General features: G+C 35.7%; 1 protein-coding gene across 1 annotated transcript; it reads left to right on the plus strand.

The window, feature by feature from the left end:
- The first annotated feature begins 5,516 nt into the window (after nt 1-5,516).
- Nucleotides 5,517-24,465, plus strand: TERB2 (telomere repeat binding bouquet formation protein 2). The gene is made up of 7 exons (XM_032417558.1): nt 5,517-5,580; nt 5,695-5,776; nt 6,486-6,625; nt 8,849-8,910; nt 11,646-11,731; nt 18,139-18,227; nt 24,323-24,465. The coding sequence occupies exons 1-7, from the start codon at nt 5,517-5,519 to the stop codon at nt 24,463-24,465; spliced, it is 666 nt and encodes a 221-aa protein (XP_032273449.1).
- The last annotated feature ends 1,470 nt before the right edge of the window (nt 24,466-25,935 follow it).

Here is a 25,935-nt window from a genome sequence, read left to right on the forward strand (position 1 = left end):
AATCGTCTGGGCTAGTTTATAATTTTGTCTTGAATTCTCTCAAGATACTTTTTAGTCCAGCAAATCTGACTCTCTCACTCTCTTTTTCTTGCTTTATTTGTCTACGGAGGTACTTGTTTTTCTGTACTCAAATATATTTAAGTATTTCAGTCTGCTTTTGACTATGTCCTTTTCATCATTCCTACCTATAATTTAAATATCAGTATTTTTCATCTTGTCCTCTCCAGTATACTCATTCTCCAGCATGTTCCTTCTAAGTCTAAAGTTCTTAGCATCATTTATCTCAGCAGTACCCTTGATGAACTATCCCTTCTTTTCCTTCGAAGTCCCATCTAACTGGGCTTCATTCTCTATATCTGATAGGGTTTTTTTTTTTGTGGGGGTGTTATCTAGGACCTGCAGCACTGGCCCTTTAAAATTACAATTAGCACAGCTCTTTGGCAGGGTAAAAGCCCCCTAGCTTATTTATCATAAAGGGAAGGATACACACATACCACAGGTAATATTCCTGTACTGTTGGCATTTACAGTATACACATATTCATAGCTGCTGAGTTGGGTAAACAGCCATGACATGACTATGGCTACTTTTAAGAAATTACTTAAAAAAAAAAAAAAATCTGTGGCACCTGGCTGGCTCAGTCAGTAGAGCATGCGACTCCTGATCGCTGCGAGTTTAAGCCCCACATTGGGCATGGAGCCTACTAAATAAATAAATAGTGTATCTTTTTTTTTCAAAAGATTTTATTTATTTGAGAGAGAGAGCACACACACAAGCAGGGGGAGGGGCAATGGGAGAGGGAGAAGCAGGCTCCCCACTGAGCAGGGAGCCCAATGCAGGGCTTGATCCCAGGACCCCAGGATTATGACCTGAGCTGAAGGCAGATGCTTAACCGACTGAGCCACCCAGAAGCCCCAAATTTTGTATCTTTAAATAAATAAATAAATAAATAAATTCACTTCAATCAGAATGTAATGGCTTGTTTTGTGCCTGAAACCTTGCTAGATGTTTCAAAAGACATAAAAGAAGCATAAGAAGAAAAAAAGGTTCATTTGGAGAGACTTAAATTAAGATGCTTGGACCCCACCCAAGAGTAATTAAATCAAAATCTCTAGCAGGTGGAGCCTGGGCATTTGTAATTCTAAGAGCTCTCAGGTAATATTAATGTGCAGGTAGGGCAGAGAATTACTGAACTAAAGGAATTTTTTAAAATCTTTTCTAAGAAAAATTCAAACAGAAAAATCGCATTTTGTATGATAAACGCTTCTGTACTCCCCACTCAGATTCATCAGTTATTAACATTTTGCCACATTTTCTTATTCTCTCTCCCCCATATCCACCCCATATGATTTTGTGTGTGTAGTGTATGGCTAATGTTATTTTTGCTGAACCACTTCAGATTAAGTTACAGGCATTATGATTCTTATTCCTAAATACGTCAGTGAGTATCTCCTAAGAACCAAGATACTCTTTTTTCTTTAAAGCTTTATACCCAAAGTAGGGGTTGAACTCACCACCCCCAGATCAACAGTCACATGCTCTACTGACTGAGCAAGCCAGGCACCCCCAAGATACTCTCTTACATAATCACAGGACTAATTATCAAATTCAGAAAATTTAGCATCAACCTGGTACTACTTACTAGCTAACAAATAGTCCATACTCAATAAGTAATATTTCTAATGATAGGGTTTTAGACACTGTGGTAGAGAATTTCAAGTAGTATGACAGAGTTTGGGGGCCAGAATAGGGCCTACCTCCTACCTATTAAGTATATACAAAGTTCTAGATAATCGATATCTAAAGTCTGTCCTTGGGGATAGACAAGAACTACAGAATTCAGAGAAAGGGGAGGTTAATATTCACCAGAATAGGAAGAGAAAATTCTAAAGAAAAGTGGTGGTTAAGTTGGAGATAGTGAAAGATGAATAGGAATGAATAAAAATTCTAATCTGAATTTGGTAAATATACTCCTAAAAATGAATGCGTTTTTTTGTGGTGATGGTTGCATAGTTATATAAATATACTAGAAATTAGTGAACCGTATACTTATAATGGGCAGATTTTATGGGATATAAACTATACCACAATAAAATTTTTTTTAAAAAAGGGAAAAAATGAATTTTTTTCCAAATCACCAGGGGAACAAGGACAGACCACAGAAAATATGTATACATATTTTCCACTATTTGTAGGTATCCACCTTAATACTTTCTCTAACATACTACCTTAACTTTCCAGCATTTGTCTTAACATAGATGACACAAATTTATTTTCGCACAGTTTTCCCAGATAATTGGTTATTCTATACTGAATAATTTGAACAATCCTTCTATGTAGAACTCAGATTACAATTAAAGGCAGGAATCCTTCGAATGAGTATGAACCATAAAACACCAATACGAGACTTTCCTGCTAGAAATAGACTCTGAATGTATTCACTAAGAATTATGATTAGGGCTATCTTATATATTGTTTTATCGCAGGCTACAGGAGATGAGGCTGCTAGTAACAAAAATACGAAGTAGAAGGAAAAGTCAGTGGGTTAGGATTCACTGAGGTGAGAACCTTAAAAGGAGAATGCCTTGCACTTTTCTGGGATTAAACTGACTTTTAGAATAGCAGTGGCAATATTGCACAGTTGTATAACATAGTTGAGATATAGGAGAAAAAAAGTAATACTGGATTACCAAGTACTTCCAAGAAAAGAGATGCTCTGGACAAATTAATTTTTCAGATGAGTAAAAGTGATTTATTCAAGGCCAAATATTTGCTTAACTACTTTAGATAAAATCCTAAGTTGACCTACTTGATTATTTTTAAGAATTAAACTGTAAAATACACACAAAAGAGTGTATGTAATATATATATGCAATTTAGAGAATGATACAAAAAACAAACACTCATTAATTAACCATCTAGTTTTGCAAATAGTATCAAAACCTTTTAAGGCCCCATGTGTCCCTCTCCAGGCCCTGAGGTAATCATTATTCTACATTTTGTATGTGTTTTTTTCCTTTCTGAAAATAATTCATAGGTATATTTTTCCAACAACCATACTGTTTAGTTTTTTCTTTACTACATATATTTGTATTCCTAAAAAGAAAGATTCATTATGCCTGTTTTTTTTTTTTAATTAAAAAAAAATATTTAAGTAATCTCTACACCCAACGTGGGGCTCAAACTCACCACCGCGAGTTCGAGTCACAAACTCTTCCAACTGAGCCAGCCAGGGAACCCCCTTATGCCTGTTTTTTGAAGTTTAAATGAATGGAATCATGTTCTATGTCTTCCTTAGCTTTTTTGAAATTCAAAATTATGTTGTATTCCATTCTATGAAAATACAACAGTTTAAATACCCAAACTACTGTTGATAAATAAGTGGTTGTTTCTAGTTTGGTTTTGGTTGTTGCTGTTGCTTTAGCAACAATGTTGCCATAAACATTATTGTCCAAGATGTACTGGTAAAGGGGAGCAAGAACTTCTCTAGGTATATATGTAATAAATGCTGGCAGATAAGTTATGCACATCTTCAAGTAAGTAATGCTGAATTGTTGGTCACAGTGACTATGCCAATTTACATTCCTACAGTTCCCATTAATCTATGTTTTTAGCAATTCAATTATGTACCAGTAAAGTGGATACATAATGGTATCTCATAGTTTTAGTATGCATTTCCAGCTCCCTATGGCTGAGCATCTTTTTATAAGTTTATCGGCCATTTAAATTTCTTCTTCTATGAAATGTCTATTCAGGTGTTTGCCCATATTTTCTATTGTGTTGTTTGTCTCTTATTGATTCATAGGGTTACTTATGTGCTCTAGATACTAATCCTTTGTTGGTTATTCATACTGCAAATATCTTCTCCTACTGGTTAATCCTTGTGTCTGTTAAAAAGTTATTCTCTACTCAGAGGCCTGAGAGGTATTCTCCCCTGCTTTATTCATATGTTTTAAAGTTTTGCCTTTCATATTTAAGTGCTTAATAGTTCAGTCAAGTAGAAAGTAACAAGTATACATTAGCATGCACCTAACAACATAATTTCAATATATATAAAGCAAAAATTAACAAGAAATCAATAAATCCACAAAGGAGATTTTAATATGCTTCTTTCAATAACTGATAGAAAAATCTGACAATATGATTAACAAACTTGACCCAATAAACATGCAGAATGCTGCACCCAACACTCAGAATATCCAACAGGTGCGAATAATCTTTGCAAACACATAACACTGACCATATACTTCAATTCTAAAGGAAATTTCAATACATTCAGTACATTTTAAAAGTCATATTCTTTGACCTTAATGCATTTAAACCAGCAATCATTAACAATAAGATAACTGTGTAGTCACGTGTTTGGAAATTTTAAAGTAAACACAGTTTTAAGAAAATTTATAGCCTTACATGCACATATTAGAAAACAGAATGAAAGGCACTCATCTCTTTCAAGAAATTAATAGAACAGCAATTTAAGACCAAGGAAATGATAACAACAGAAATTAATAATATAGAAAATACATTAAAAAGTATCAACAAATTCAGAAGTTTGTTCTTTGAAAGACTAATAAAATTGGCAAACCTCTGGTGAGACTAAGAAATAAAACGGCACAAATAATAACAAATGAAAAAGGAACTATTGTTACAGAACCTGCAGGCATTAAAAAAGATAATAAAATGTTTTATGACCTTTATATCAATATTTTTGAAATTTTAGATTAAATGGACCCAACACCAGAAAAATATAGCTTATCAAAACTGATGTAAGGGGGTAGGTGGTGGATTGTGGAAACTGCAAAAGAAAAGCATAATTTTGAAACAAAACAAAACAGAAATTTCAACACTGGTGAAATTTGACTATATCAAAGAATCATTATTTTTAAGTGTGATAATGGTATTGTGGTTTTGTCTTTCTAAAAGTCCTCATCTTTTAGGGATTCTTTTTTTTTTTTAAGATTTTATTTATTTGACGGAGAGAGAGAAGCATGCAGGGGAAGCAGCATGCTGAGGGAGAGGCAGAAGCAGGCTCCCTGGTGAGCAAGGAGTCCGACTCAGGACTCGATCCCAAGACCCCTGGATCATGACCTGAGCTGAAGGCGGCCGCTTAACCGACTGAGCCACCCAGGCGCCCCTCTTTGAGAGATTCTAATTGAAACATTTATAAATGAAACGATAAAAAGAGTTTGTCTTCAAAATAACACCTGATGCCACAGAACGTGTGACCATGCCTGTAACAACAGCACAACAACTTTAACACTGAGGGTTTTAAAACTCACAAGCATGACTGACCCTTCTCCGCCATATCAGGGGAAACATGAGACGCTTCTCCACAATCCCACGCGTCCGTCAGCTCTCTGGTAGTGAGTGACCAGACTCCGCTTCCTTTAGCCTCAGGCTTTTCCCGCCCATTACTCTGAGAACCAATCATCGAGCTTGGCTTCGCACCTCAGCCCAATCAGCGATCCCCGTTAGGCCCTCCTCTCCCCCACACCCTCGCACGCACGCCGATCGCCATGTTTCAAGGGCAGCGGGGTTGGTTCTGCGGCAGCGTCGGCCGAGAACTGAGGCAGTTCTGGGGTAGGCAGCTGGGTGGAAGGCGCGGGTGAGGTGGTGGGCAGAGCATCTCTCTTCTCTGTGGTGCTTCGGCACCGGGGTACGTGATAGGCTCACCTTGTGCTCTTGCCTCCGCAGTGGCCGAAGGGGGCTCGATCAGTGACGCCAGGGCCGCCGATTTCTTGTTCAGCTGTGATGCCTCCCACCCAGACACGCTGAGGTACCTGAAGGCCACCTGGCAGTGCCTCCTGGGTCATAATGAGCCAGGAGCTGAAGATGGAAGTCACAGTCACTAAGAAATATTGACGATAGGAATAGACTGGAAAGGAGCAAGTTTTCAGTCCTAGATGGGAAGCGGGGAGGGATAAAAACCAGCTTTCTCTTCTCCTTTCTGCCACAATGACTCGGCCTCCTACTTGGTCCACGAGTCTTCCCTGAGTTCCAGTCTTCTGTTTCTAGCTGTCTCTCCCACAGCTCTGCGTGGTGCCTTGAAGGCCTATCACACTCAGTATGTTCCTACCAAATCTCCTGATTGCCCCTTCACACCTGCACCAGGTCCTGTGTTCTCGAACTTAAAACCCTAGTAGTTTCTTGTGAATAACAACCCCACCCCCATTAATCAGTCGGTGGCCAAACACCACCGTACATGTACCGTGTACCCCTGTAAATGTTCTTGGTGGGACTATAGTAGCTTTCAGAGAGGTTACTCTGCCTCCAATCCGCCCACCTGCGATCCCCCTTCACATTATGATTACAAAGCAGAGGTCTAATCACCACCCTGGCTGCCCCCTCCCCACTCCCTTATTCCCCAGTATCTTGATTGCCTGTAGATAATTATCCCTACTTCCGCTCACCTATTCTTTCTTTTGAAAGGTTGAATACATTCTTGTTTATTTTATAACCTAAAATATTTCCTTTCTTTCTCCTAGAATATATCAGAGCCTTGATTACATAGAAGATAATGCTACAGTTTTTCACGCCTGCTATCTCTCTGCAGTAGCTAATGCTGAAATAAAAAACTCGGTGGCTTTAGGTCATTTCATTCTTCCTCCTGCATGCTTGCAAAAAGGTTGGCAAAGATAATTTATCCGATCTCTGTTAGCCAAATGCAGCTAGGTCTCCCAACTTGACTGATCTTTGTTCTCAATAAGAGATTTTTGTGTTTTGTATCATTTAATATAAGTGGAAAATCATGGACTTGGGATCAGATTGGCTTGGGTGTATATTCTAGCTTTGTTTATTGCTCATTCACACATTCACTAAACTCCTATGTGTCAGGTTTCAACCCAGGTGCTGAGGATTCAGTGGTGAATAAGACAAAAAGCAAATCTTGCCCTCACAGTGCTCACTGGCTAGGATCCAACATTTACCAGTTTTGTGAACTTTAACAAGTTGTTTTGAGGATAAAATGAGATAATATATTAAGTAGTCTGACATGTGAACATTTAATAAATGTTTGCTAGTTTTGAATCTCTTCATTGTAATGAAATTTTAAGATTCGTTATAATAATGAACCCGTATGTTTGTATTATTATTATTTTTTAAGATTTTATTTATTTGACACAGAGAGAGCGAGCACAGACAGGGGAAGCAGCAGAGGGAGAGGGAGAAGCAGGCTCCACAGTGAGCAGTGAGCCCAACTTGGGGCTTGATCCCAGGACTCCAGGATCATGACCTGAGCTGAAGGCAGATGCTTAACCAACTGAGCCACCCAGGCGCCCCTTGTATTATTCTTTATACACTGGGGCGCCTGGGTGGCTCAGTTGGTTAAGCATCCTACTCTTTTGATTTTGGCTCAGGTCATGATCTCAGGGTTGTGAGATCAAGACCCACGTCAGCCTCTGTGCTGGGCCTGGAGCCTGCTTAAAGACACCCCCCCCCATCTCTCTTGCGCACATGTGCGCGTGTGCTCTCTCTCTAAATAAACGATGGGGCACCTGAGTGATTCAGTTAAGTGTCAGACTCTTGGTTTCAGCTCAGGTCATGATCTCAGGGTTGTGAGATCAAGCCCTGCATTGGGGGCTCCACATTCAGTGCAGAGTATGTTTAAGACTCTCTCTCCCTCTGCTCCACACCCCCCCCCCCCAACACACACACCACATACATGCTCTCTCTCTCTCTAAAATAAATAAATAAATCTTTAAAAAAATAATAGTAGTAAGTAAAATTTAAAAAGATCTGTTTTAAATGAAAACATGCTCTTTTTTAAGAATAAAAAGCATACATTATTATCCACCTAGACCAGTATTGTCTAGAAATGTGAGATGCAAATGTGAACCACATACTAATTTTAAATTTTCTAGTGTAAATAAGAAATTGATGTATAAAAATAGGTGAAATTAATTTTTTAAAGATTTATTTATTTTGAGAGAGAGAGAGCCCAAGCAAGGGGAGGGACAGAGGAAAAGGGAAAGAATCTCAAGTAGACTCCCCACTTGATCTGATGCTGATATCATGACCTGAGCCGAAATCAAGAGTCAAACGCTTAACCAACTGGGCCACTCAGGTGCCCCTAGGTGAAATTAATTTTAAGAATATATCTTATTTAACCTAATATATCCAAAATATTATCATTTCAATATATAACCAATATAAAAATTATTGAGATATTTACATTCTTTTTTTGATGCTAAATCTTTGAAATCCAGTGTTTATTTTACACTCACAGCACATCTCACTTTGGACCAACCACATTTCAATATGGTGCCCATATATAGCTAGTCCAGTGGCTACTATATTGGACAACATAGGTCTAGAGGAATGTTACCTTTTTGTCCTCAAGTGGGCTACTGTGGAAGCTTTTGAGATCATTAAGGATGACGACATAGTCCTTTGACATGCTGAGCATTGTTAGAATTCCTATTCTACTATGCCCACTAGACCTGTTTCTCTTTCACTCTTCTTTTACCAAATTATTGAATACTTGAGGACCTCTACTCTACAAATTAAGGAATTTTATACCTTTTATTTTAACTGGACAATTGTCTTCTTTATTAATGGTTGGCCTAAAGACAAAGATATCTAATGAAGTCATAAATTCCAGCAGAAAAAATTTACAACAATGATTCTCATAATGCTTTGGAATCATCTGGGAGGTTGTTAGAAATGCAAATTCCTGAGCTCCTCCTCAATCTTCTGATTCAATAAGAATCTGCATTTTAAACAAGTATCTTAGGTGAGTTTGATGCAAGTGGAATAATGCTGGCCTGGAAAATTCAGACTTCAAGTAAACTTCAGAAAATTCTACAAAATTACTTAAAAAATAGTATTGAATTTGCTTTTCTTACCACAGAAATAAGAAGAAAACTTGGTAGTTTTATTTGGGAACAAGACCAACATTTTCTGATAGAGAAGGTAAGAGTAAATTAAAGTACTTGGTTAAAATCTACAGTTTCAAAAAATTTTGAAAGCAATGTAATCTGAAAAATGTTTACTTATGACATGTTAACACCAGTGATCCAGGTTATGGAATTTAAAGGGCATGCTTTTATTGAACATTATCTTGTCTGATACTGTTTTCACACTAGTACACTGAGATATTTTCATATGAATAAAATTATTCATGTAAAAAGCTTGAAAATTTGCTTCTATCATTAATTAGATACAGTATTTACCAGTTTTTTACTGCCAGCATAGATTCTGATTTACTAATTCCCATGTTGTGTCATCTGTTAAATGTTTTGAATAATACCCCTCAATAAATGTGTACAATACTGAAAATTGACTGTTTTATAGCTTTTGCTATTCTGCTTCAAATTTGTCAGTGCTTTTGACTTACTTCAAAATCTTCATGCAGTAGCCAAATTTAGGAAAATTTGAGCATCAAGAAGAATGGCAGTAATGAATTATAGTACATTAAATTTAAAAGAATCCATGATTCAATAGTGATACTCCAAAAGCATAAAGAAAGACAAAAAGAACAGAAGGAAGGAAGGAAAGGAGGTGAAAAGAGGAAAGAAAGGAAGGCAAGAAGGAGGATTGGAAGGAAGGAAAGGAAAGGTGGGATAAGGGAAATTTTCCTTATAAAATAGTAACTACCACCCCCAATAAAATAATTGATTTAGGCAGGGTCATTAATGGATGTTAAAACCATGTTCTCAAATTATCACCCCACAGATTACTTACTGGTTACAAAGGTAAGTGATGTGCCTTCACAGTAGAGAGATCTGGTAGACACCACCTTAACCAACTGGTCGAATTTAGCATCACCAAAATTGGAATAACCTCTCCTTATGTTCAGCTTGATGTGATATAATAAAAAGCATACAATCTATACAGTGAGTGTTCTTGTTCAAAATGCTTAACCTAATTAACACTCAGACAATTTCAGAATGTGAGACATCACAAAACAACTATCTGGCTTAGACTCTTTAAAACAATGTCATAAAAAAACAAAACAAAACAAAAACAGGAATACTGTTCTAGATCAGAAGACATAACAACCAAATGTGATGTATAAACCTTGATTGGATTCTGGATATTTTTTAAGTAAAAAGTTAAAAAGACATTTTGAGAACAATTGGGAAAATTTAAATATGGACTATTAGGTGATATTGAATTAATGTTAAATTTCTTAATTGTGATGGTGGTATTATAAAGACAAAAGTGCTTTTGAAAGAAAATGCAAGCTAAAGATTAAGGAGTAAAATGTCATAATATCTGCAAACCTTTTCAAATGGTCCAGCAAAAAATAAAAAATGAGAGAAGGCATGCAAAGTGATAAAAATGTTAACATGTTACGAATCTAGGTGAAAGGTATATAGTACTTACTGTATTATTCGCTAACATCTCAGAGTTTGAAAATTTTCAAAACAAACACTTAGGTAGAAAAATCTTTATATGTCTGAAGCCAAACAATTAGCTTAAGCATTTTGTATTCTTTCATTAATTTGTTTTTTCTTCCCAAGTTGTGATCATCTGAAAATCATAGTTATTTTAGTATCTTTGGCTATGTTGGTTCTAAGGACCAAAATATCTAATCCTTGGCAGTCATAGTGTTTTCAGGGATGTGAGTGGTGATCAAATGGTTGTTATTTGACAATAATTATTGAGTATGCAGAACTTTAGAGCTAAAAAGCTCCTAAAGCCCATTAATTTAATCATTCAGATTTAGAAATGAGAGAACCGAGGTAAAGAGAAGGTAAAAACCTGTTTTAGTTCACATGCTAGACAATAGCAAAATGGAACCAAATTTTCTCAGCTCCTACCCAATCCAATATTTTTTCATAGAAAAATAGTAGAATTTTTTCATAGAAAAATTAGTAGAATATGCCTGTAGTGATGATTGATTCTAGAAATTATATGTTTTTATGATAAATGATTTTGTTAGTTCTTTCAAAATATTGATTGATATTAGCCAATTATAATAATGTAACCATAGAATATATAAGTAGAAAGTACTTCATTGAATGGCAACAACAAGGGTAAATCTGGTAAGTAATTTGGGGAACATTAGTATTGTTTGGAGTGGATTTGTGATCTAAACATAGAAATTTCCTAATGGCATATTAAGTAATTATATTATGTGACAGGTATCAGTATCTGAGTCACTGTCAAATAATCTTTTTGAAAAGCTTAATATATATTTAGTTCTTTCATAACTCCATAGCTAAATACTTCATTTTCATTTTGAAGGGGAAATGTAATTTGTTCAGCTTACTTCATGTTTTTGATTTGTAACTCACAGGAAGCCTAGGAATTTTCAAGTCAAGGATTTTAAGAAAGTTTAGTTAAATTTAAATTTTTTGTTTCCTTATCTTTTAAAAACTAAAAATTAATATGGCCAGGGAAAATTTCAAAAATTGAAAAGAATAAAATTAGTCAAAATTTTACAATCTAATACAACCACAGCTGACATTTTAAAAATACATCGTTTTCATTACATAGCCCTAAAAACAAATAGTATAATTGTGTGTGTGTGCAAAATTTTGTTTTTGACACTGAACTAGATTGAATGGATCTAAGTGTATAAATATTTTTATGACTCTTGATATATATTGCCAATTTACTTTTTTACTTTTTAAAAAAACTTTTGATTGGATCATTTATGTGCTGATTTTCAAAAATGTGATTTCTTTTGCTATCCACAGCATGATGAAGTAACACCAAATGAAATAAAGGCCCTTAGGGAAAGCAATGAACCAGCAACAGATCAGGAAAAAGAATTATCCAAAAGGTATTGAATTCATACACTGCATTGATATTCAATTCAATGTAGGCATCTTTGAGCACTTACTGGGTTTATCTCACTTAATTTTCACTGTCTTCTTACACCATTGATATTATCATTATCACCATTGCCATTTTACAGCAAAAGAGGTCTAGGATTAGATAGATTAATTTGCCCGAAGTCATACAAACTTTTATTATTAAGTGGGGAGAAGTTGGATTTGAACTGGGTCAGTCTAATTCCAGAGCCAACCACTATACTAGACTTTCCTTGCACAAAAGAAACAAGAATTTAGGGGCACCTGGGTGGCTCAGTCATTAGGCGCCTGCCTTCGGCTCAGGTCATGATCCCAGGGTCCTGGGATAGAGCCCTGTGTCGGGCTCCCTGCTTCGCAGGAAGCCTGCTTCTCCCTCTCCTGCTCCCCCTGCTTGTGTTCCCTCTCTCGCTGTGTCTCTCTCTGTCAAAGAAATAAATAAAATCTTAAAAAAAAAAAAAAAAAAGAAACAAGAATTTATGTATATTGTGATTACTGTTACATTAATTTTTAAATAAGAAGATATATGAAATATTAGCAGTAATTTTATTAGGATTGGAAGTTCTGAGTGATTTCCCCCTCTCCTTTCCAAATTGTTTGTAATGTGGTTACTTTAAGAAATTAAATTTAAAAAGACAGACAATCATGGACTTACCATTGTGTTAGAGCCGATCTAAGAGAGACCCCTTTGTTTCAGGCTTATTATCTAGTCCTAATTCCATGTTTTCCAGTTCCATGGTTTTCAAATACTCATAAGGAGTACTGGCTATTCAAAGGTCTGCTGAAATAAAAATGACCAAATAGTAGCTGTCTCTCTTCAATATAAAAGTTAATGGGTTTACTTTATAGTTTTTTCAATTTTAAGTTTTTCTTCTATAGTTTTTTTTCTTATATCTTTTGTACCTACTATTTGGTTTGTTATAATTTGAAGTTAGTTGTTATCTAATTTACACAAAGTTGTGCATTTAATTAAGTTTAGTAAACCATTGTTTCATGGTCCTGTGACTTCTAGACATTCTACCACTTAAGTTTGAGAATCCATATTTTAAGTCTTGGGATCTCTATGTATAGCACTCCTTTGAACTTACTTGTTATGGTTTTTTGAGATAAAAAACTGGTTAAAAAAAAAGGAAGAAAAATAAGAAGAGGTAAGACCATGAAGATATTCTTAAGGGATTAATAGAGGAAAGAATAATTATCCTAATGACCTTGTAAGAGAAGGCTGGGAAATAGAAAATAAGAAGTAACTCCCAGTGATTAACTTGACTAGTAAAGATATCAGATACATAAGTTCTTTAAGAAATTGTTGCCCTGCAAAACATGGAGGCCATCAAGGAAAAGATTGATAAGTGTGACTACCAAAAATATTTTAAACTTGTACCTGGCAATAAAAACACCATAAACTAAGTCAAAAGAAAAATATACACATGAAAAGACATCTGACAAAAACTAGTTTAAGATACAAAGGGGGCTTCCAAATTTGGGGAAAATATGTCCAATCCAATAACAATAACAATGGACAAAGGATATGAATAGATACCTTAGATAGGTATCTAACCTAGAGCCTTTTCTTTATGGAACCACCAGAGGGTGCAGTGTGAACATAGATAAAATATACTTTGCCCTTACTCAGAAAGCATTTGTTTCGTTGGCATTCTACTAGTGATACTGAATAGTAAGTGATGAACCAGTTATTAAAAACACTTGCTAAATATAAGACACTTGTGAGCTTATCAGTTCATTTGATTCTCATAACCTTGTAAGATAGATAAATATTAGCCCCATCTCACAGTTGAGGAAACAGGTTAGAGAGCTAAATGTCACCCAACATTACTCATATAGTGAAGCTGAATTTGAAGCTAAGTCTAGCTGATCCAGAATCCAAACTCTTAATCACTATGCTGTTTCCACTTCTCAATATGTTCCCCAAATCTTCTGAAAATTGCATGAATTTAATTATTCTATTATGAACATAATGCATGTAATTTGTCAAAATAGAAAATAAAGAAAATTTAAATTATAAGCAACCCCACCGTTTAGAGATAACTACCATCTCTTTCTAGTTTTATACAAATACATCTTGTTTTCATGTGCATTTTTCTTGATTACTAATGGCTTTGAACCTTTTTGAATTTATTAGCATTTTATATTTCTTCTCTGTGGTTTGTTTTTATCCTTTCTCCCTTTTTTATTGGGGGCCTTATTGTTTTTCTTATCAACTTGTCTGGCATCTTTATGTAATAGCTTTATTATCCTTTTGCCAGTTTGTCACATTATATACTCAGTTTGTTGTCTGGTTTATACTTTTTTAGAGATACAAATTTTAAATTTCTGCATCATTAAATTGATCACTTTTCCTTTATAATTTCTTTAGTTGCTTTCATGATCAGAAAAGTTCTTTCCCATTCAGAGATCAAATCAATTTTAAATTCTGCAGATATTTATTTTGGTGTATGGTAATAGATAAAGATCTAAATTGATTTTGTTTTGCAAATAAGAAGTTTCCACTTTTTTTTAATAATAAATCTATTTCCAACTGATGTGTAATTTCCCTTTGTCATATTTTTTTTAGTATATAGAGATCTATTTTTAAACTATTTGTGTTATTCCATTAATCTGTGGATCTATTTCTATATCAATACAATATTCTTTTAAGTTATATAACTTCATTTATGTATTTTAATACCTGACAAGGCAAGTCCCAAACTCATTACTCTCCTTTTAAAAATCTTTTCCTTAGTTCTTCATGCCTACATATTATTTTTCCATTTTCAAATTTTAATTATCAAAATCCAACTTATACAAAAGGGGATACTATGAAAATACTGGTCCCTAGTGAGCCAGTTTCCCTCCCAGAAGTAACCAATATTATAATTTCTTATATGTGCATATACTAACAAATTCATGTAAGTATTTTCATTTCTCCTTTTTCTTACAAATAGTGATAGACTGTAAGCCCTGTTCAGTCCCTTGCCTTTTTTCACTCAGTAATTTACCTTGGAGATCATTTCATGTTATTACATAAAGAGCTTTTTCATTTTTGCTTTGTATAGTGTTCTACTATGTGGATTTATCATAATTTATTTAACTAGTTGCTTATTTTAATGGATTTTTAGGTAATTTCTAATTTGCTATTAAAAACAGTGCTTCAGTGAATGATTATGTAATGTCATTTTGTGTGTGTGAATATCTGTAGGGTAATTCTTACGAGGTCAAAAGGCATGTAGATTTGTCTCTTTGATAGGTCTTAAAATTGCCCTCCATCCAGGTTAAACCAATTTATGCTCCTACTGGTTGTGTATAAAAGTGCCTTTTCCAATAAAAAAAAAAAACAAACTGTTACAAAAGTGCCTTTTCCAGCTAGGGTAACCAAACATCCAGGTTTGCTTAGAACTGTCCTGATTTTAACACTGAAAAGCCCCATGTCCTGAGAAATCCCTCAATCTAGGGTAAACTGGGATAGTTAGTCATCTTATTAACCCTATACCTTCTCCAACACAGAGTACTGTCATGTATTTTGGTCTTTGCTAATCTGATAGGTATAAAGTGGTATCTCAGTCTAGTTTTGTTTGAATTGCTATTATGATGAATGAGGTTGAGCGTCTTCAGATATTTGAGAACCACTTATATCTCCTTTTCTGTGAACTGTTTGTTCATATCCTTTACACATTTTTCTATTGATTGAGTATTGCTTTTATTTTTTGATAAGAACCCTTTACGTTTTAGGAGAATTACTTCATTATGAAATAAGTTACAATTAATTCTTAGCCTATTGTCTTTTGACTTTAAAAAATGTTGGGTTTTTCTGGTAAGCGCTGTGAATTGTGCAAGACTGTTGAATCTCAGATCTGTACCTCTGAAACAAATAATGCAATATATGTTAAGAAAGAAAAAAAGAAGAAGAAGAATGTAGCAGGAGGGGAAGAATGAAGGGGGGAAAATCGGAGGGGGAGAAGAACCATGAGAGACGATGGACTCTGAAAAACAAACTGAGGGTTCTAGAGGGGAGGGGGGTGGGAGGATGGGTTAGCCTGGTGATGGGTATTGAGGAGGGCACGTTCTGCATGGAGCACTGGGTGTTATGCACAAACAATGAATCAGGGAACACTATATCTAAAACTAATGATGTAATGTATGGGGATCAACATAACAATAAAAAAAAATTTAAAAAAAAAGATAAGCAAATGAAAGACTGATCAGTTTGGAAAAGTTTTTTTTTTTTTTTAAATACCTGTCAGTTTTCTTGAATGATGACTATGCCCTTAGTATATCTAAATACTAAGAATACAGTATTAAAGTACAGAAAATTAAATTAATAAATTTAAAAAAGTAGTAAAGTTCATATGCTAATGTCAATTTTATATATATAGCCAATGAAGAAATAAACAAATTAAAAAATCAAAAAATCAAAATAAAAATAAAAAATGTTGGGTTTTGTCATGCAAATATGTTTTACTGTATACATTTGTGCTTATTAACATTTTCTTTAATGGCTTTCAGGTTTTGTGTTGTACTTAGGGAAGTCTTCCTACTCTTAAGATTATTATCATTATTATTTTTTGCTATGGTTTCTTCTTAATGATTTCTTTATTTTTCAGTTTAAATCTGTGACACATTTGGAATATATCTTGGTGTAAGATGTGAGGTGGGGATCCACTTTCTTTTTTTTTCCTCCAGATAGCTAACTACCTGTGGCTATTGATTAAATAATTTATCTCCCCCCACACACCCTGTCTTAAAATGCCACCTTTATCAGAGGTTAGATCCCTGTAAGTATTTGGGTCTATTTCTGCATTTTATATTTTTATATTCCATTCATTTGTCATGCAACAGCACCACTCTGTTTTAGTTATTTATAATACGATTTGATATCTAGTGCTAGTTTTTCCTCTTTACTCTTGCTATTCTTTCTGGTTTATTTTTCTATCTGAATTTTAGAGACACCTTGTTCATTATTTTTTAAAAATTACTGTTGTTATTTCTGGTGACATTATAAAAAATGTATAGATTAACTTAGGGAGACTACCTCTGATATTGAATCTTCCTATCTGAGAAAATGGTATTTTTTCCCACTTGTTCAAATTTTCTTTTGTGGCCCTTAAGGAACATTTTCACATTTTCTTCATATAAATCTTATGCTTTTCAGGATGCATAATCATATCATTTGTTCATATGAAAGATTGCTTCTAGTAAAAAGACTAAATATCTCTTCCATTTCTTTCTCTACCCTCCCCCATCTCATTGCTTAGCCAGAAATCTTAAAGCCATAGTAAATAATAATAATGGTTATCCTTTTAGAGTCCCTAACTCTTCTGGGAACACTATTTTACTTTATTTAAAGGATCTTATCCTAACTGAGCTGTAGTTTCTTTTAGAAGAGTTCAGATGAAATCTAATTTTTAAACAAATTGAAAATAAAGCTTTTCTAGGTGGCGCCTGGGTGGCTCAGGTCATGATCCCAGGGTCCTGGAATCGAGCCCCGCATCGGGCTCCCTGCTCCGCGGGAAGCCTGCTTCTTCCTCTCCCACTCCCCCTGCTTGTGTTCCCTCTCTCGCTGTGTCTCTCTGTCAAATAAATAAATAAAATCTTTAAAAAAAAAAAAAAAAGAAAAAAGAAAATAAAGCTTTTCTATCACTAAGTGTAATTTTAGATTTTTTAAGGAAAATAATAAATTAAGGATGACCCCTACTTTTAATTATTGAGGTTTTTATTTTCATATAATTGTATTATCTATTGGTTATATGTAGTCTAAATACAGTAAACATTGTTACTTGGCACAGTTGGAAACAGAATATTTTAGTTGAAAACTACTAAGCTCTTAAAAGTTAGAATATAATTAATTATACTACACAACCACACTCAGAATACTTTAACTTTTTCTCTTTTTAACTCAGAAGTCACTTCAGAATCTTAGTGTACCTCATGATTTTCCCAGATTTCATTTTTTATTTAAAGCATTGAAGTAATAGTTAACAGAGTTCCAATTATTTAAACACTGAATAACAAAAAATGCTGTGATTATTTAAAATAGAGCCCACTATACTTTCCTTGGCATAAGATTACATATGTATATATATTTTATCTAATTGTAAAGTATTACTGAATTATTTTGCTTTTAATAATATTGAGGAAAAGACTTATGCCCCTACATACACAAAAAATATGTTTTTTGAAGTGGCCAAGAAAACCGAAAATATCTGTATGGGAACTTGTATTACTTAGAAGCACAAAAGAAGTCCACACATAACATTTTCACCCAATAAGATTGAAAAGATTGAAGTCTGCTGTAGAGCAAATAGATTACTATATATATTGCCTGGAATAATTTCTCAGGAAAACACAAATATAAATGTGACTTTCTGTATGTTTCATTTTATAGCACAGAAAAGCATTTTATAACGACTCCAGTTACAGAAAAGCAGATGTACTTCCCTCTTCAGAATTATCCAGTGAACAACATGGTAACAGGTAATTTAAAATAAAATAAAATTTAGAGAAAACCCAAGTAGGAAAGAAACAAAAGAATATTTTGTACAATAAAGCATTAAATACATGTACAACATGCATTACAACAAATGTACAACAATGCACTAAATAAATCTGCAGAATTGACCCAGAGATAGGTCCCATATTTTGTTAAAACGCTCGTCTATTGGTAGCGTGAATACACATCCCTGTTTACACAAAACAGTCCCAGTTTATGTCTGTTGTCCTGGCATCAGTTTTTTACTCTCAGGTGTCCCAGTTTGGAAGATAAATTATATGGACAACTCCAATCATAGTTTCCTTTGAGAATCTGATGAAACATAGACCCTTTTCCCTAGCATACAAACACACACAAACATAACACACCAACTTTACATATAATTTAAAGAGGTTCACAGGTGTCCACGGACTCCGTGTTTGGGTTTTCTAGTGCCTGACATAAAGAAAGACAGCTTTCTAAGGCTGACATGAGAGGGTGGAACCAAGGGAATCAGGTGGAAGTGGCCATTGGGATTGGGATAGTGGTGAGTGAGGTCGATGTTTAGATACTTTGATCTGAGTAGTATTTAGTTAGGGTCATTGATCATTTCTTTTTTAAAGATTTTATTTATTTATTTGACAGAGAGAGACAAAGCGAGAGAAGGAACACAAGCAGGGGGTGTGGGAGAGGGAGAAGCAGGCTTCCTGCTGAGCAGGGAACCCGACACAGGGCTCGATCCCAGGAGGCTGGGATCATGAACTGAGCCAAAGGCAGATGCTTAACGACTGAGCCACCCAGGCACCTGGGTCATGGATCATTTTAAAAATAGAGGTTTTTAAAAAAATTGTGTTTAAAACACAGCAACTTAAAAAGTATAGGTTTTTGAAATTCCATTTTAAAAATCATTTGTATATTTATCACATTCTCTTTGTCAGACTCTTGGAACTAGTCCACAAATTCCTAGATGTCTTCTCTCATAGTACTATTCCTTCTTACCTTTTGGTCTAGCCATTTGTTTCATTATTTTTTTTCTTCTGTTAATAGCCTTTAGAAAAGCACTTTAAAAGAACTTTTAGGGACACCTGGGTGGCTCAGTTGTTAAGCGTCTGCCTTCGACTCAGGTCATGATCCCAGGGTCTTGGGATGGAGTCCAGCATCAGTCTCCTTGCTCAGCGGGGAGCCTGCTTCTCCCTCTGCCTGCTGCTCCCCCTGCTTGTGCTCTCTCTCTCTCTGACAAATAAATAAAATCTTAAAAAAAAAAAAAAAAAAGAACTTTTAATGTGTCGTTTGAGGCTGAGACTTGGAGACATCAAAGAAAACTGTTACCCAGCTTTGACAGAGAAGTCAGTTCTGGGGTTCTTAGGAGGAATTGTGGGCTGCAAAGGACAATGAACTAAGTAGAAGTACTTGTTCTAATATCGGGAGCAGCAACTGCTACCCTGATTTATCCTTAGGCCTAAACATTCAGATAAAATGTAGGTGCCCCTTAAACCATGGTTGTGGCATATTACTGGTATTGATTTTGTTTCAGGCAACTCTATCACCAGATTCTAAATGTCTCATGTTCATTTGGACTTACCAAGTGTTTGATAACATATTTTAAAAATCAATGATAAATATTAAAATCAGCCATACAATAAAGACAAATGCTTAGATTTGGACATGTAACAATGCCGCTCTGTTTCATTGCTGCCTGACTATTCAAAAGACATGACAGTGTTGTATTAAAAGCAAACTAAAAAAGAACTACAAAAATAATCATTAGTCAGAATTTTTAAAGATTTCAACCTGTGATCATCTTTTGTTAATTTTATTGATAGAACCATAGTAAAATTTTCTGATCTTTTTATTTGCTTGATTATTTTCTTTCCTTATATTTCTACACTAAAATTTTATTTTATTTTTTTAAGTTTGTTTGTTTATTTTAAGTAACCTCCACACCCAACATTGGGCTCCAACTCATGACCCTGAGATCAAGAGTCATATGCTCTTCTGACTGAGCCAGCCAGGTGCTGCCCCTATATTAAAATTTTTAAAAATTTTAAATGGCACTTTCTTGGAAGAAAGTTTCAATCTTTAGAGATGATTCTTTGGCTTTAATTTTGATGTGAAATGACAAGTACTTCCTTTTTTTTTTTTTTTATCATGCCCATCTGCTGGTACAGGAAAGAATAACTTCTTGTTGGAATATAGTGAGTGACAGTTCTAATTTAGGCAGTGGTAGCAATTTTTGTGACTGTAACTTGACTGTCTCTTCCTCAAAATGGGTTGGGTTCAGTTCAATGAATGTTAAGTCTCTTAAAATAGAACTAATTAGATTTTTGTTTGCAGAAAATACAAGTTGGAACTATGCCCTAGAACCCGTGGCCCCAAGTTGTGACTACCAAAAATATCTTCAGATAGTGCCAAATGTCCCATAAATGTCCCATAAAATATCAAGGGATTTTCTGGGTCTGTTTTTGTTTATTTTTTGCTTTTGGCTGGAATTAAATTATTTTAGTCTGATATCACTAGTTATCACCCATGATAAGAAGTTCTGATTGATAGCTATATGTGTGACTAATTTTTAAAAATTAATAATTATAGGGGCGCCTGGGTGGCTCAGTTGGTTAAGCGGCTGCCTTCAGTTCAGGTCATGATCCCAGGGTCCTGAGATCGAGTCCCGCATTGGGCTCCCTGCTCGGTGGGGAGTCTGCTTCTCCCTCTGCCTCCCCCTGCTTATGCTCGTGCTCTCTCTCTCTCTCATAGATAAAATCTTTTAAAAAAGTAGTAAGTGTAAATATCTTGCAGGTAAAAATTTTCAAACCAAAAAGTTCTGATAACTAAAAGTTTGGGAACCTATAATGGATACTGTATTAGTTACCTATCACTGTTTGGCAAATTGCTCTAAAAGTTAGCAGCTTAAAGCCAACATTTATTACTTGATAGTTTCTGAGGGCCGGGAATCCAGGAGCATCTTAATTAGATACTTCTGTCTCAAAGTCTCTCATAAGGTTGCAGTCAAGTTGCCAGCTAGGCTGCAGTTACTCCAAGGCACAAATGGGATTGGAAAATCCATTTCAAAGCTCACTCATGTGGTTATGGCAAGCCTTGGGTCTTTGCTGATTTTTGGCCAAAGGCCAAAGTCCTCCTCAAGTGGGCCTCTCCATAAGGCTCTTCACAACATGGCAGCTTGCTTTCCTCAGAGTGAGAAATGCAGGAGGGAAAAAGAGCATACCCAAGACAGAAGCCACTGTCTTTTTTTATATTCTACTCTTAGAAGTGCCATACAATCACTTCTGCCATGTGCTGCTGGTCATTTTTTTACATAGAAACCTAGTCATTAGGCAAAGATCATGAACCATATGGAGTATAGTTATAGTGCTTCAAGAGACCAACCCAAGTACAGAGTCTCCTTCTAGAGACTACACAAATTTGTGAATACCAAGAGATAGGGATCATTTAGGGCCATCTGGGAGGCTGGCTACCATAGACACATATAGAATACCTTTCCTAGGAACTCTCTTTTCTTCCCCCCAGTACATCTGATTTACACAGAAACATTTTCTAAAACATGAGCTCCTCACCCCCAACTATTGCCTTGGGAATGAATACCTGATTTGAGTTGGGCCAGTTACAGCTCTTTCTCTAGATTTTTATGCATGGAACGCAGCCAGTCAAATCATTCTCATTCAGGTGACCATAGCTCTTAAGATCTAAAACTTGGGAGCCATGTAGTTCCATGTTTCCTACCATGTAAAGAAAGCCAACTTGCCTCAAGAGAGAAAAATTGAAATTAACATGCAGGGAAAACTGGATACCAGTGAGAGACAGCCATGAGCTCTGGTTACTTCTGAGGCCCACACAGAAATGTCTGCCTTCCTCACAGTTTGGTTGATATAGCAATCTTTCTAGTAGACTCCCCTTTCGTTTAAGCTAGTTTAAATTGAGGGTGCCTGGGTGGCTCAGTCGTTAAGCATCTGCCTTCGGCTCAGGTCATGATCCCAGGGTCCTGGGATCGAGCCCGGCATTGGGCTCCCTGCTCAGTGGGAAGCCTGCTTCTTCCTCTCCCACTCCCCCTGCTTGTGTTCCCTCTCTCGCTGTGTCTCTCTCTGTCAAATAAATAAATAAAATCTTATAAGCTAGTTTAAATTGAGTGTCAATCAACTTCAGCCTAAAGTCCTAACTACTTAAAAACTGCTAAAATAATCCATTTCTGATGCATAAATGTCCTATACTTCTTATAGGAATATTTTTATTAATGTAATAATTATTTTTAAAATTCCTATCCTCACACATATCTTTAGCAACTTCACACAGTGTATATGTGCAATTAACTAAATGTTAACATTTTTCTGTACTAGTTTATTTTACATAGAAACCTAGTCATTAGGCAAAGATCATGAACCATATGGAGTATAGTTATAGTGCTTCAAGAGATTTTCTAAAGTAAATGATTATGATTAAAATATCTTTAAAGACACTAATCAGTTTTATATTAGTGAATTCATAGTTAATTTATTAACTGTCAATTTATCATATATTATTAGAAGCAATCAAACTATATGCATATGTACCACATGTTGATGGTGGTGGTGTTCTAAAATCAATCATCTTTGAGCTCTACCAGAATTTTTCTCATACAGTACTGACTATTAAATTAGGTGTCAGTTTTAATATAAACTACAAACATATTACACATAAAATATAATCACTCAGATAAGCAGTAGCTATCAAGGTAATATCACTTAAATCCTTGAGTCCTTTTTCTTTTTTTTTGAAGTGAAGTGAAAGTTTATTAAGTGAAGGTGAGAACAGAAAGGAAAGGAAACAAAAGCCCTCTAGAGTGAGAGGGGCTCCGAATGGGTTGCCCTAAAGTATTGAGTCCTTAAGCTCTCCACATTCTAGGTGGGTTTTTTTTTGATACTCTTATCAATTTCAGATTATTAATGACATCAAAATTAATCACACTCATAACCTTTGTTGACTAAGCAGTAATACTGATTTTCCTTAATTTATTTTTTTAAAAGATTTTATTTATTTATTTGAAAGAGAGCATGGAGGGGTGGGGGTTGAGGGCCAGAGGGAGAGGGAGAAGCAGACCCCACTCCCACCCCATGGGGGAGCCTGATATGGGACTAGATCCCAGGACCCTGGGATCATGACCTGAGCTGAAGGCAGATGCTTAACCAACTGAGCCACCCAGGCCCCCTTCCCTTAATTTCTTATTAAAGAATGTTATCTCAGTGTTAGCAGTGCAGGAAAGTGTTCCCTGCTCTACTAGTGAAGATGAGCTGTTTGTGCTCTTACAGTAGCTACTTGGATAGATAGTTCTAAATGATTATACTCTAAGCCAGGCACACTTCCCAGTTATTTTGGTCTAGGTACCTTATGTTTTACCCCCAACCTGGACATTACACTCTCAGTAGTCAAAGTGGATAATCAAATATTTGTGTTTTAAAAGGAGCTGGAAGGGGCTCCTGGGTGGTTTAGTTGGTTAAGTGTCCAATTCTTGGTTTTAGCTCAGGTCATGATCTCAGGTCCTGGGATCGAGCCCCGAGTCAGGCTCTGCGCTCAGCGTGGAGTCTGCTGGAGACTGTCTCCCTCTCCCTCTGCTCCTCCCCTGCTCGCACACTCTCTCTCTCTAAAATAAATAAATAAAATCTTTAAAAATAAATAAATAAATAAAATAAGAGGTAGAAGGTTGCAGGGAGTGGGGAGTTGGGAAGGAGGGTATTCCCTGGTAATTATCAAGTTTCATGGAGAATCTTCTCCCTGGCATTATTTCTTCTTTTTACTTCTTTCTAAAAACATTCTTTAGAAATCATAACTTTAGGGGCGTCTGGGTGGCTCAGTCATTAAGTGTCTGCCTTCAGCTCAGGTCATGATCCCAGGGTCCTGGGATGGAGCCCCGCATTGGGCTCCCTGCTCCGCGAGAAGCCTGCTTCTCCCTCTCCCACTCCCCCTGCTTGTGTTCCTTCTCTTGCTGTGTCTCTCTCTGTCAAATAGATAAATAAAATCTTAAATAAAAAAAAAGAAATTGTAACTCTAATAAATCAAAGATACTGAAAAACAGTATGATAGGATTTCAAATATATATATATTTTTTATTTTGTAGGTTATATATCAATTGATGCCATGAAGAAATTCCTTGGGGAGCTACATGACTTTATTCCTGGAAGCTCAGGATATTTGGCATACCATGTTCAAAATGAAATTAACATGTCTGCTATAAAAAACAAATTGAAGAGAAAATGTTAAGTTTAATTGTCTTTATATCTAGGTGTTTATTTTTTCTAAAATATTACCAAAGATGTGCATAATTTTACATTCTCCCCTTTGGGACAGGGGGATGGGGAAATGGGGGAGAATTCTGTTTCTTTCTCAGAGTGTGTCTTTAGGAAATTCAGAATCATTCTGGCTCCATGATTTGACATTTGGGCTGGATTTTTCCCCCCAGCTTGTAATGTTATGTCCACAGATCCTGAGTACACAGTTGTTATGGAGTAATTGTCATTGACACACTTCATAAGAAGTCTCAGGCTCTCTCTCTCTGTCATATGCTCTTTTGGCTTTAACATTCTATTAATTATACATGTTTTTCTAGGTTCAATGCTGTGAATACTAAGCTTAATGATTCTGGTCATCTTATTTTGATTTTAAAAAATTAGAATGTTATTGTTGAGTTCTAAATTACTGTTTCTGGGGGTGCCTGGGTGGCTCAGTCAGTTAAGCGTCTGCCTTCGGCTCGGGTCATGATCCCAGGGTCCTGGGATCGAGCCCTGCATCAGGCTCCCTGCTCAGCAGTGCTTCTCCCTCTCCCACTCCCCCTGCTTGTGTTCTCTCTCTCGCTGTCTCTCTCTCTCTCTGTCAAATAAATAAATAAAATGTTTTAAAAAATAAATAAATAAATAAATAAATTACTGTTTCTGGCTTGAAAAATATGGAGTAAAACATTTTAATGATTCAGACTTCATGTGTGGACAGTTCCTGATAACATGTACCGGAAGTGATTTAATGTAAACAATGCTATTTCATCCAAAATGAGCCCTCAAGTCAACTTAGAACTACAGTGCTGGAAAGAACCTTAGAGAACAATGAGGAAGTGAAGGCCTTCAGAGGCTGTTTTGCCTAGGCTGACTAACTGGGGGCCAAGTAAGGACTAGAACATGACTGTCTTGATTTTACAAGTCAGTTTCTCCCCACTGTCTCACATGGTATATCCTGTAGCCTGTTTCAGATATAATTGACAGCAGATCTGCAAAGGGGACCAGAAACCAGCCAACATGCTTGGCTTATTTTTTAAATAATGATTTCAAGACGGCAACTTATCTTTATTCATATGGTCATGCTATATAGAATCTGGTGGATTTATTACTTTATATACATGATATATTTTTTGTGAAGCTATCATCTTTTTAAAACTGTACTTTCTCCTAGGAAGTGCATACCAACTGTAGAATTATCTAAAGAAAATGCAGTTTTTAAAAGTGTTTGGATCGGGGGCGCCTGGGTGGCTCAGTCGTTAAGCGTCTGCCTTCGGCTCAGGTCATGATCCCAGGGTCCTGGGATTGAGTCCTGCATCGGGCTCCCTGCTCCGCGGGAAGCCTGCTTCTCATTCTCCCACTCCCCCTGCTTGTGTTCCTGCTCTCGCTATCTCTCTCTCTGTCAAATAAATAAACAAAATCTTTAAAAAATAAATAAATAAATAAATAAATAAAAGTGTTTGGA

This window comes from Phoca vitulina, unplaced genomic scaffold (assembly GCF_004348235.1).
Source record: "Phoca vitulina isolate PV1807 unplaced genomic scaffold, GSC_HSeal_1.0 scaffold20, whole genome shotgun sequence".
Taxonomy (NCBI): Eukaryota; Metazoa; Chordata; class Mammalia; order Carnivora; family Phocidae; genus Phoca; species Phoca vitulina.

Coding starts and splice junctions, on each gene's coding strand:
- TERB2 (XM_032417558.1), top strand. CDS start 5,517: ATGTTTCAAGGGCAGCGGGGTTGGTTCTGCGGCAGCGTCGGCCGAGAA. Junction 8,911..11,645: donor AACATTTTCTGATAGAGAAG/GTAAGAGTAAAT, acceptor TGCTATCCACAG/CATGATGAAGTAACACCAAA. Junction 18,228..24,322: donor AGTGAACAACATGGTAACAG/GTAATTTAAAAT, acceptor TTTATTTTGTAG/GTTATATATCAATTGATGCC.